This window comes from Dunckerocampus dactyliophorus, chromosome 21, assembly GCF_027744805.1.
Source record: "Dunckerocampus dactyliophorus isolate RoL2022-P2 chromosome 21, RoL_Ddac_1.1, whole genome shotgun sequence".
NCBI lineage: Eukaryota > Metazoa > Chordata > Actinopteri > Syngnathiformes > Syngnathidae > Dunckerocampus > Dunckerocampus dactyliophorus.
This window is the reverse complement of record NC_072839.1, coordinates 9,197,379-9,210,450: the sequence shown is the minus strand read 5'-3', so window position 1 is coordinate 9,210,450 and position 13,072 is coordinate 9,197,379. Positions and strand designations below refer to the sequence as shown.

Here is a 13,072-nt window from a genome sequence, read left to right as displayed (position 1 = left end):
ATTTCAATATTTTCCGTTAAGCATCGGTTCAGGCACTGTTTCAAAATACCAATTTGGCATCAGATAATATGTAAAGCATACTCACAGCATCATGAACACCCTCAGCAGTTTGGACTGACCTTGCAGTGTGAGCTCCTGTAGCTTAACACAGGCCCCGAGATGCGAGCAGCGTTCCCGGCCGCCTGAGGGAAGGAGCTCTCAAGGTAGAGGTAGTGTCCAGAGGGGTCTCTCCGGGTGTGGTCCGTGGATGGCCCGGTGCCCACGGTGGGCGTGCTGCCGGCTTTGATGCGCCAATTAAAGTCATCGTCCAAGCACTGGCGCCAGGAGCAGAGGTCAAATTCGAAGTTGCAGCGTCCACTAAAACCCTCTGAAAGGCAGCATTGCAAACAGCAATCAGAGAAGAAGAAGAAGACCATGCAGTGTAAGTGAAATGTGCGGTGGCTTCACTGCAGATGTAGGGGTCCTCGTCCGAGTCGTCCCCACAGTGGTCGATGAAGTCGCACAGGTTGTCCTGAGGAATGCAGCGGCCGTTGCCGCAGGCATACTGCTCAGGCGTACACGCCACCTCTGAGGGCAGCGGAGGAGGACAGTCAACGAAGCTGACGTCGTCTATAACCACGTCGCCCATGTAGCTGATCCCCCGCTTGGCTCTGAACACCACCTTGCAAATGAATTGATTATTAGAAACAGCAAAAGAAAGCATGGAAGCTTTCGGAGTGTTAAAAAAAAAAGGCTTCATTGATTGGCACTGATTTGAGGATGAGTGTGGCTCAGATTCAGGTTGGCGTACATAAAGCGAGATGAATCAAAGCCTTGGCTGCTTTAGTGTTGTTGATCATGGAGTGACCTGGACTGGCATGACTCCACTTGAGGGATCATTATACTATCATCACAGTTTTACTAGAAGCATTCAGCTCTGATCAAGTTTGACCTACTGAAACTTGCGTCAGTGCGTGGATAATTTGAAGAAAGCTGATGTGGACTAACACAAACTTTTCTTCGTCTCACGAATGTATGCCAGAGTCAAATTCAAACCTGAAAGTCACGTGACAGCCCCAAGAACACTTCTCCTCGTCTCCACTTGTTGCCTTGGTTACCAGTCTGAGACCAAACTTCATGAGTGACATCGCCACGCCGCAGCAGCAACTTGAAGACAAAGCATGACTTGTTAGCATGGCGAAGGTCTGCTGAGGGTCTGCTGTCCTTCTCACTTGCAGAGAGCCCACGGTGAAGCCGCCCATGTGGTACCAAAAAACCAGGGTGCATTGGGGCCCAGTGGACGAGATGACGGGCGTCTGGAGGTCGCTGGTGTGACCGTAGCCGCCATTTGAACTGTCGGCGCACATGTACCATCCTTCAGGGCTGCCTCTGCAAACACCACAACACAACTCAGCAGTGTTGCATTTACTTGTTTCTGTCAGTAGGGGGTGCCACTGAAGTGGTTCAGATTGCATAAGAAGCTAATGTTTCTTTAAGGCACTGCAACCATTATGTTTAACTTTCAAACATGCTGCTAGCATTATGTCCTGCCATCTTCCTGCTCCGAGAATGTAAACTACACCTCACGTAACACACACACACGTTATGTTTGTTGTCAACTAATGATAGCAATTTGCCAAAGTTTAGCTACTAACATTAGCCATCATTGAATGTATAGGTGCCCCACAGGAGTCCAAAGTGTGGGCCATTTGCTGCATTAAAATGGATCAATAAACTGAAGAAACAAGGGTGGTCTAATCATTTTCTTCCATGACTGTATATCACAAAGCTGAGATGCAGTATTTTCTTGAAATATATACAAAGCACAAAATATCAAAGTGGCCCTTGCATGCTTTCATTTTTCAGTATGTGGCTATTGCTGGAAAAAGTTTGGACACCCCTGGTGTCAAAACAACAACATGACTGAAAATTGTACATGCATGCACAACACCAGTCATCTTATTTAACTTGTAATTGTGAAAAATATACATTAGCCAAGCAGCTAGTCATGCTATAAAGTCTACAGTAAATCACAGCCCCGACAGTCCCCTGGAGGCGTTTAATCTCTGCTCTAATGGCCACCGCCATCCGCATGCCTGTCCTCAGCATGTCTAAAGCTGCTGCAGCCTCTTCACTTGATTAAATTCCCACAGGAGAAGCGGCTTGCTTTGCTTTAAATAAAGCACCAGCCTCCTCCATCTGGCCTCATCGATCCAGGAGGCTGCTATATGGGCGAGGAGGCAGCCCCCACAGGATCTGCTTAAGAGAGAACATTGTGTCTTCCAGTAAAGACACAACTGAGAGGACTTGGTCAAAGTACACTGTCATTTTCTGATCCCAGTGTACGCTCCATAAAACACAGATAAGGACAATCAGGTCACTGTCTGTCTTCTGGCAATTGGCTGCATTGTTTAAAGAGGAGGAAAAATGATGAGGGAAACTTTGCGAGGTCAGCATTTTTTTTTTTCCATTTCATCTGCATCTTCATCAGCTCTCCCTTATGAAGTTAAGAAGCCACACCACATCAAACTTTACTGATGAGGTGGACATGTTCAAAGAAGAGACGATACTCACAGGGTGTGGTCAGTGAAGGGACGGTGATACTGCTCTCCAGCATGAATGCTCTCTCCTTGGTCAGGTGACCAGCGAAATGCTTGCATGGAGACCACATTCTTCCAACCGCAACTTGTACCCGATTCAAAATCACACTGCTGTGCCACTGGGTGAGAGAGGACACGTATAAGAAAGACAAACAACAGAGCGTGTTCAAAGGTGGGCGCTCGCTGCTCATTCTCACCGCACTCCCGTTCGTCTGAGCTGTCAGAGCAGTCCAGTCTGAAGTCGCACACTTTCACCTGGGAAACGCACTCGCCAGGTGAGCCACAAGCAAACTCCCCATCGGGGCAGCTGTGGGGCTGAAGTGTGGGGCCTGGCGTGGTCACTGGAGGGTACGTGTTGTTGGCCGGCGGCAGCTCTCCTACATCAGCAGCACTGACACACATCAACAATGTCCAAAAGCACCAGCTCTACTTCACTCATGACCCACCTTCATAGGGAACACAACCTAGGAAGGACAGGTCATCGATGGCAATGTCCCCATTGAAGTCATCTCCGACTGTCCCTTCGATTAGAATCTACACAAAGTAACACAACAAGGATACACAATCACATTCAAATACGCACCTCATGGCAGTGTGCCCACTATGCAGTCAAGTGGATGAGCTGTGGAGTCCATTCATTTCAAAAAAGGACTTCCTGTTGTCAATGTCCTCACGGACATTAAGCACATTAAGTGCCTGTCAGCTTAAACTCGCTCATGATTAGTAGCGTCACAACATCCATCTTTAGGGCGATCGGTGCTGAGCTTATTAAATACACATCAATCATGGAAGACACACTTTCTGGTGCCTTTTTCTCGTTATTGAGGACAAAAGTACTGGGACACACCTCTTACTCAGATTCGTCGTCTTAACAATTCTTTGCTTTGGGGAGCACAAAGCAAAGTTCATAAAAGCATGCTTGGAGGAGTTTGCTACGGAAGAACTAGAACAGGGGTGGCCAAACTTTTTCCGGCGAGGGCCACATGCTGAAAAATGAAAGGATGCAAAGGCCACTTTGGTATTTTTGTAAACCAATGTAGATATGCTAAGAAGTTAGATATATTTCAAGAAAAAAAAACTGTGATATAGGTGAAAAGCCTATTATTAGCCTACTATTCGTTCTTTTTTTTGCATCTTTTTGCCGTTTTAAAAAAAATAGTTTTCCCTCGCTCCATTGCGGTTCACCTTTCGTGGCCTCGCCGTTTCGCTGTTTTTTTTTTTTAAAGTGCAATTTCATTGTTTTTTTTTTTTTTTTTTTTAAACAGTGTATGAACGCTGTTACAGGCCAAGCCTGGCCCTTTAAGAAGAATTGCATTGTGAGTGTTGTAATTCTGTGCTCTTGGTGGAGCACAGGTGGCTGTCTCCCTCTCTTCTCTCTCTTCTGTCTGCACCGCCCATTGTCTTCTGCGTCCTGATTGGCTGTAGACCATTGTCAATCAATCTCCTTCGCGCCGTCTCCTGTTGTGGTTATCGCTAGCAAACCCGCTAAACGTGTGTGCTGCTTGCTAACCGCCAATAAACAATAGAAGAGGAAGAAGCCAAGCAGCTAGTTTTCTCCCAGACAAAACCCACCGACAAAACGTTCTGCACCCAAAGGCAGAGGAAGCCAGCCATCGCACAAAAAGTTGGACTTCTGGACATGCTGAAGGAAGTTGGAAGTTCAAGAAGGAGGGCGAGCAGGAGGAAAATACGACAACAGGAGCAATATGTTTTAACAAGGTTACAAAAACGCTACAGCCCAATGGAGCAAGGATGAAGAGGCACGGTCAGAGGAGTGAATACACTTGAGTCACTTAATTTCTTGTGTCCAACCGAGTAGATTGATCATTAAAATTCAAACGAAATTTTAACTTTGAAAGTGTTTAAACAAGAGAGAAATGTGACAAATGTTAATGCCTGTCTGAGAAAAGTGTATAAAGTGTATGGTGAGGGATTTTACTGCCTTAAAACAGCAAACTTAAAACATAATAATAATACCCCCTGCGATAAACAAGGGAACAAATATTTCAACATTCTTCTTAAATAATCTTTGTCTATTTCCTTTTTTTTCATATTACGACTTTATACTAATAATATTTTTACTTTGGTCCAAGACAATTAGAACTTTTTCCCCAACTTAATTTTCCAAAAAGTACAACTTTAGTTTGTTTTGTTCGTTTCTCATCATATTTTCACTTAAAAAAAAAAAAAAAAAATTCCTTTAATATTTCATGACAATTATTGTTCCTCATAATGTTACGAGTTATTTCCTAAAATTGCAACTTGTTTTCTTGTTAGAATATGACTTTTTCCTCTTAATATTTTGACTTTATTCTTGTAAAATTACAGCTGTTTTCTCCATTTCAGTTTCAGTTTAGTTTTTTTCAATTCTCCAACGTCCTTCTCGTAATTATGACTTTATTCCCATATTTTCATGTCATTTTTCCACAATCAAAAATTACAACTTTATTTGTTGTTTTGTTTGTTTCTCACAGTATTACAACTTTTTTTTTTTTAATGAAAGGGTCTTCAACTATATATGCTACTAAAATGACCATATTTTTCCCTCATAATATGACGATGTTATTCTGTAAAATGACAAACTTTTCTTGTTAATTACAACTTTTTTTGATTCAATGCCCTGAGAACTTTCTTCTCTCAATATTTTGACTTTATTCTTGTAAAATTACTGCTCATTTTCAAATTTTTGCTGCTGTTGTTGTTTTTCGGACTCTAAATTGTCCATAGGTATGAATGTGAGTGTGAATGGTTGTTTGTCTATATGTGCCCTGCGATTGGCTATTGCCCGAAGTCAGCTGAGATAGGCTCCAGCATACCCCCGCGACCCTAATGAGAAGCAGCATAGAAAATGGATGGATGGATGGATGTTGTTTTTAGTTTTCTTGTTAAATTATATTTTTAGAATGTGCCAAAAAAACAGCCACGGGCCGCAAATGGCCCTTGGGCTGCACTTTGGACACCCTTGAAGTAAAATATCAGTGACCTCTGACCTCATAAATTGCCAGAACTTTGACAAGGGTGTTGCCAGAAGAGTGGAAAATGCTGTAGCTGCTCTCGTGTCCTCGTAGGAGTTACCTGGAAAGGTCGAGCACTGGTAAGGTAGAGAGTCTTCCTGTGCCAAAAGTTCCCTTGGTCTCCATATCGCACCCACAGTAACTGCCCGCGGCCCGTCGAGGCGGTCCTGAGATAGACGGCCAGGCAGAAGACGTGCGATCCAAACATGTGGAAATGGAAGCGGAACACGCAAGGCTGGCTGGACTCAAACGGGTTGTCACCGTGGTGGTGGGTGGGTTGCAAGGCTGGACTCAGCAGCACGGCCGTGTCCTTGAACTCCTGCGGGACAGACGACTCAATGTAGAGGTAGTGGCCATATCTGGTACCCAGCGTGTGGTCCTTCCAGGGCCCCGTATTGAAGGACGGGGTAGGGCCTCGGATACGGGTCCAGTCAAAGACGTCCGCGCCACGTTGCTCTTGTTTCCAGCTGCAAAGCCCCTTTTCAAAGTTACACTGCAGCTCAGGAGCTTGGACAAAGCACATGTCACTAAGTGAGACATCTATTTACATGAAGACAATGGTGGACATACGGAAGTATTGAATATTCCATCCATAATTGAAATACTTCTGCATTATGGTTATGTCTACAATTGTTACTTTGTCTAAATCATACTGAGAGTATACATAACAAGTGACACTCACAACAGCCCTCTTCATCAGATCCATCCCCACAGTCGTCCACCAGGTCACAGAGCTGCAGCCGCTCCACGCACGCTTTAGTGCGTGTGCAGTGGAAGTGAGTGTGCGGGGGGCACTCGACCACGGCGGGCGGCATGGAGCAGTTGTGGAAGGAGACGTCGTCCACGGCAGAAATACCGTCGAACACGCCAAAGCTGATTTTAGCCAGGGCAATTTGGAAGGGCTGTGTGATGCGCCCCAGCTGCACGCTGACCCGGTTCCAGCGGGTTCCCTGGTCGTACAAAGTCCTCCAAATGACTGTGGTGTTACGGACTCCCCGGAGGCGAAGGTACATGTCGGCAGCCCCCACTGAGATGCCTGAGTTGTAATGCCTGAAGGAGATGACGTGTGGACACGTTTGAAATTCCGAGGAGGAGGTCACATGCTCCTCTTACCAGAAGCTCATGGTGCACCCCGTGGCTGACTGTTGGAACCATGGTCCTCTGAGAACAGCCCTCGGATAAAGACTGCTGCTGTTCTTCAGGATGAACATAAAGTGACCTGTAGGGAGCAACAAAACAGTCATTTCCTAAAATGTATGTGGTGTTCCTCATGGCTCTGGTCTTTGACCACTCTTAGATAAGATAAGATATGGTTTATTGTCATATGCACAGCACAGAAACAAGTTTCCTTGTACAATGAAATTCTTCCTTGCTTCCACAATACAAAAAAGTTATATAAAAGGTAATACTAAGTACAGTAACTTACAAAGTAAAACTAAATAATGGCAATAATACAGAATAACTGTAATAAATTGATCCATTCTACTTACTATTTGAATTTCATTACTGTACCCTAATTCAACAATTGTTTGATTTTGCTCCATTCTTGTCCCTTTCAGAATGGTTTTCTGTTAGGTTCTTACTTGCCCAATATCTCCAAGTACTGCAAAATGCATGCATAATATTTCACACTAGCTCTGCACATATTTTTCAAAAGGTGCAAACATATGTTTCCCTCAGGAAATATGTGGCAAATCAAAGCTGGTGGGCATCTAACGCTTGTCGTCCAAGTCATGCCAGGAGAAACAAAAACAACAGCTGCTGCTGCTAAGGTAGCTGCATAGTCGCCATCCATTCTTTTACCGTGTTTGTCCCACAACAAACTCATAACGTGTGTTTGATGCGGTACCATCTGTGCTGTTGGTGGAGTGGTCCAGAGGAGGCGGGCGGCCGTAGTACTCAGGAGGTACGTCCAAGGACGTGCCCCTCACCCAGTCAAAGCCGTCGCCAAGAGTGAGCTCGTACCAGCCACAAGAGTCGCCCTCAAAGTCACATTCTGCAGCTGCATGGAGGTGCACAGATGAAGACATGTTGTTGACGCAAGTTCAACCGTTAAACGTCAGGAAATCACTAAACTACTGGCTCATAAAGCTATTTATTGAACATTACATTCTTATTGTGTTCGAACAACTGTACTGCATCATCTTAAAGTGCTCATGACACCAAAACACGTTAATCTTGTTGTTTTTGCTGTGAAAAATAATATTGAAAGACATATTTTCTCTGTTAGTTGTGTGCTTGAATGTTTTTTTTTTTTTTACACTTTTTGTCACTGAAACCCTCTGAAGGAAGTAACGTTTCGTCAAGAATCCCCTGCAGCAGGACAATAATCCAAAACTCACAAACAACTCAATTTCTGAATGGCTGAAGAAAAACAAAATGAAGACTTTGGAGTGGCATATTGAGATGCTGTGGCATGACCTTAAAAAGGTGCTTCATGCTGCAAAACCCTCCAATGTGGCTGAATTACAACAGTTCTGCAAGTTATCACAAACGCTTGATTGCAGTTGTTGCTGCTAAGGGTGGCCCAACCAGTTATTAGCTTTCGGGGGCAATCACTTTTTCACACAGGGCCATGTAGGTTTGGATTTAAAAAAAAAAAAAAATGTAACAATAAAAAGTATTTTTTTTTTTAACTGCGTGTTCAGTTGTGTTGTCACTGACTAATATTTACATTTCTTTGATGATCTGAAAACTAAGAAATCAGGAAGTGGGAAAACACTTTTTCACACCATGCAGAAGTCATCTTGGCCCAAAAAACAGGGGATGCAAATCTCGGCAGTCCAAAATCTGCCCTGCCAAATAATGTATCCCCCTCTTCATTCATTTTCTATGCCTGTGGTCCTCACTAGGGTTGCGGGGTAATGCTGACTTTGGAAGAGAGGCGCGATACTGGTCACCAGCCAATCGCAGGGCCGATACAGACAACCATTCACACTCATATTCATACCTATGGACAATTTAGAGTGTCCAATTAACCTAACATGCAATGTAGGAGGAAGCCGGAGTACTCTGAGAACATGCAAACTCCACACAGAGATGCCCAAATGGAGATACGAACCAGATTCCGACTGTGTATCCAACATGCGTCGTATAAATGAATGAGCTTGGGGCATATTTTTTCAATATTTCGGCATTACATTGTGAATTTCAAACCCGCTCCTCTCATTCTATTTCTGGATATGCCTGAATCAATTGTTTCAACATATACAACAAATTCCAAGCTTTCATATGCTGTGTACTTGAGTGCTTTGCAGTTACTGGTAAACCAGACAAAAAGTATTGCTTCATTATCAAGAAATACTGTGCCTTAGAAAACAGTACAGCGTCACATACTTTCCGTTTTAGTGGAGCGTGCGCGCTTCCGCAATCTGCATGCACATCTCGGCACAACATCGACGTGATGTCCCAGCCAAAACGTCGGCGTTTGAAAATCACAACCTAACTTCATTCATGTTTGACAGCAGTAACATACAAGAGATTTTATAAGTAGTTTTATGAGTACTTTCATTTTGTGAGGTTTTTTGCTGCCATGAGCACTTTAATGTGTACTGCCTTGTGTACGGTGGGCGTGGCAAGCCCTTGCTTACGACAGTTGCTTTCGTCGTCTCCATGGGGACATTGCGGGGTGAAGTCGCACACGTTGCTGTCCTCGATGCACAGCCCGCTGCCACATGCAAACCAGGAGGGGGGGCACACCGTGGCAGGAGGGGGCACAGTGTTCTCTGGTACTTATATAGCAATAAATAAAAACATTCAGTCATAATTCCTGAGGGGTTATTTCAGTGTGTCGAGTGTTATTCATGTTACCAGGCACGCAGTGGGGACTAAAGGAAAGGTCATCGATGGCCACGACCTCTGAAGCATCACTGTCTGCTGACAGATGCCCTTCAATCACCACCTGGTTGACACACAAATCACCAAGATGATTTAACTTAAGTATGTTCAGATTTTGTCTTGATGCTGTGAGCTTTCTTCAGAGTGACCTGATCTGTCACCACATTGTAAATGCAAAGAGCGAAGTCCACTCATGGCTTTTATTGCCACCTTTTAATAGCCCCCACGACATAATTTAAAACGCTTCATCTCAGCTGCTACTGACGTGAAAAGTGCTGGTGCTGTCAAAGCCAATGACGGTGTGCTGCCACGCTGTCGTTGGACTGGAGTGTGCCCACACTACTGTGCTGTGACCCAGTGGACTGCTCTCAGTCAGAACCTGCAGAGCTCCATGTTGGGCCACGACATGATAGTAGAAGCTCATCTGATGACAGAAAGCAACAAGGATGGAAGGTTACGTGCTTGTGTCACATCAGACAAAGCGGCTGCAGGTGGATGGATAAAGTTTATGGAATACCTGGCAGGTGTCCGCAGACACAAAGGATGGACTGAATAATTGTGCTTTTACATCACGTCCTCTGCTGGCCACAAGCGACAGGAAATGCGCTGAGGAAGAACAGAATGCGTGCATGCAGGAAGTTAAACACATACTGTCCAAATATACACCTTTATAATTACACAGCATTCATTGAATCTTTCCAACCTGATTGATTGTTCCTGTGGTCACTTGCGATGGCTGGAACCTCCCTGGTTCTGTTCCACTTAGAAAAGGGTTCTGATCTTTGGATCAGGTCACAGAAGCCTTCTTCAAAGTCACAACTCTTGTAGTCCGAACCTTCAGCACAAGACCAAAACGCACTCACTATATCACGACATTACTACTTGACATAATCGTCTAATTTGCATAATTGGTCATAGGGATGTTTGATATGTTCTAAAATCCATATTATGATAAACTGTATATTGGCGGTATTGTCATATAAATGATAATAGAACCCCTTCAACAGGTTAGAAAGGCTCCTTCTTTGGCTGCTGACCTATGGGGTAACATAATGCATCATTTCCAGTTTTGAACAAGCGCTTTCACAGTGTAGTTGCTCTGTGTAGTTGTTGTACGCCAGTGGAACCTTGGTTAGCATCATTCATTTGCTCCAGAAGGTCCAACTCTAACCAAAATGGACGCTAACCGAATCCATTTTTCTCATAAGACACCATGTAAATCCAATTAATCCGTTCCAAAAAGCCAAAAAATGTTAACACAAAACACATTTTTATAGTTTTACATGCAGTAAACAATTCCAATGCAAACAAAAACATATAAATGATGAATGAAAGGGATAAATGAACATTTAAGGTGACTTTCACCTTCATTGAAGACATGACTCTTGCCATGACTGTTCCCAAAGACACGATGTGACAGCAAGACACCATACAGACACCACCTTCCACTTTTGCCGTGAGTTACAGTGGTGTGAAAAAGTGTTTTTCACACCACAGAATGCAGTTTTTACATGAAACTTTTTATTATTAAGGGAGAAAAAAATCCAAACCTACATGGCCCTTTGTGGGAAAAAGTGCTTAAAAGATAAATTAACTGAGATTAATTGAGATTTATCAGTTTGGAAAAGTTTATAAAGCCATTTCTAAAGCTTTGGGACTCCAGCGAACCACAGTGAAAGCCATTATCCACAAATGGCAAAAACATGGAACGATGGTGAACCAAAATGACCCCAAGAGCGCAGCGAGGACTCATCCAAGAGGTCACAAAAGACCCCACAATAACATCCGAAGAACTGCGGCCTCACTTGCCTCAGTTAAGGACTCCACTATAAGAAAGACACTGGGCAAAAACAGCCTGCATGGCAGAGTTCCAAGATGAAAACTACCGCTGAACAAAAAGAACATTAAGGCTTGTCTCAATTTTACCAGAAAACATCTTGATGATCCCCAAGACCTTTGGGAAAATACTCAAAATACTGTGGTCTGACAAGAGTCAAGAGTCACAAAAGTTGAGCTTTTAGGAAGGTGTGTGTCCCATTACATCTCTAAAAGTAACCCCGCATTTCAGAAAAAGAACATCATACCAACAGTAAAATGTGGTGGTGGTAGTGTGATGGTGATAGTGTGATGGTCTAGGGTGGTGTTGCTGCTTCAGGCCCTGGAAGACTTGCTGTGATAAATGGAACCATGAATTCTTCTGTCTACCAAAAAATCCTGAATGAGAAAGTTCCATCTGTTCGTGACCCCAAGCTGAAACCAAATTTGGTTCTGCAGCAGGACAATGATCCAAAACACACCAGCAAGTCCACCTCTGAATGGCTGAAGAAACAAAAAATGGAGACTGAGATGCTGTTAATTAATTAATTGAGATCTATCGGTGTGGAAAAGGTTATAGAGCCATTTCTAAAGCTTTGGAACTCCAGCAAACCGCAGTGAGAGCCATTATTCAGAAATGGCGAAAACATGGAACAGTGTTGAACCTTCCCAGGAGTGTCTGGCCAACCAAAATGACCCCAAGAGTGCAGCGACAATTCATCCAAGACGTCACAAAAGACCCCACAACAACATCCAAAGAACTGCAGGTCTCACTTGCATCAGTTAAGGTCAGTGTTCATGATTCCGCCATAAGAAAGACACTGGGCAAAAATGGCCTGCATGGCAGCATTCCAAGACGAAAACTATAACCAAAAGAAAATAAGGCTTGTCTCAATTTTGCCAGAAAACATCTTGATGAAACCCCAAGACCTTTGGGAAAATACTCTGTGGTCTGACGAGACAAAAGTAAAACTTTTTGGAATGTGTGTCCCATTACATCTGGCGTAAAAGTACCAACAGTAAAATATGGTGGTGGTAGTGTGATGGTCTGGGGCTGTTTTGCTGCTACAGGACCTAGAAGATTTGCTGTGATAAATGGAAGCATGAATTCTGCTGTCTACCCAAGGAGGAAGAATGTCCGGCCATCCGGTAATGGTAATGGTTTAATTAATCTTGAACATGCACACAATACAGTCGAGCTCAACGCATAACACAATTCACAATTCTGCATGTTCAAGAAGGAGTAGGAAGAAGGAAAGCTTACTGTATTTAATCCTACCCCTCATCAGTTTCACATCAGTTGCTATACATTTGTTCAATGTACAAATGACTTTATCATGGTAAGAAATTGACAATAGCTGATGAAATAGTATGTGCGTGACAGTCAGACTTGAAAAATCTGAAATTTGTTTTAATTTATTGGACTAGATGACCGGCCTTTCTGAATGGTGGAAGACACCGGCTTCCGGCGACTTCTCTCTCGCTCGAAGCCCCGCAATATGCTACTTGGAAGTCCTGCCATGAAGCGCTCCATCAGACAGTGTACTCTCACATGGGACGTCTCCTTAAAGAAGGAATCTCATCCTCTGTAAGTTTCACAGGTGATATATCCATCCATCCACTTTCTATGCCGCTTCTCCTCATTAGGTCGCGGGGGTATGCTGGAGCCGATCCCAGCTGACTTCGAGCGAGAGGCGGGGTACACCCTGGACTGGTCGTCAGCCAATGGCAGGGCACATATAGACAAACAACCATTCACACTCACATTCATACCTATGGACAATTTAGAGTCTCCAATTAACCTAACATGCATGTTTTTGGAATGTG

The 13,072-nt window shown here is 43.8% G+C and overlaps 1 protein-coding gene across 8 annotated transcripts in view; it reads right to left on the bottom strand.

Moving 5' to 3' along the window:
- Positions 1–13,072, bottom strand: part of malrd1 (MAM and LDL receptor class A domain containing 1) — a 39,529-nt gene that overhangs the window by 22,727 nt on the left and 3,730 nt on the right. For all 8 annotated transcript variants that reach the window (XR_008567416.1, XM_054766228.1, XM_054766229.1 and 5 more), the window contains 16 exons: positions 10,134–10,265; positions 9,948–10,036; positions 9,696–9,854; positions 9,404–9,494; positions 9,184–9,324; positions 7,443–7,595; positions 6,707–6,812; positions 6,276–6,643; positions 5,655–6,100; positions 3,026–3,113; positions 2,777–2,956; positions 2,554–2,698; positions 1,212–1,368; positions 1,036–1,146; positions 448–661; positions 120–367 (listed from right to left, as the gene is read on the bottom strand). Coding sequence is in view for 7 of the 8 variants with exons in the window: in XM_054766228.1 (XP_054622203.1) it covers positions 120–367; positions 448–661; positions 1,036–1,146; positions 1,212–1,368; positions 2,554–2,698; positions 2,777–2,956; positions 3,026–3,113; positions 5,655–6,100; positions 6,276–6,643; positions 6,707–6,812; positions 7,443–7,595; positions 9,184–9,324; positions 9,404–9,494; positions 9,696–9,854; positions 9,948–10,036; positions 10,134–10,265 (2,828 nt within the window). In the remaining variant the exon portion in view is untranslated. The remainder of the gene's footprint in view (positions 1–119; positions 368–447; positions 662–1,035; positions 1,147–1,211; positions 1,369–2,553; positions 2,699–2,776; positions 2,957–3,025; positions 3,114–5,654; positions 6,101–6,275; positions 6,644–6,706; positions 6,813–7,442; positions 7,596–9,183; positions 9,325–9,403; positions 9,495–9,695; positions 9,855–9,947; positions 10,037–10,133; positions 10,266–13,072) is intronic.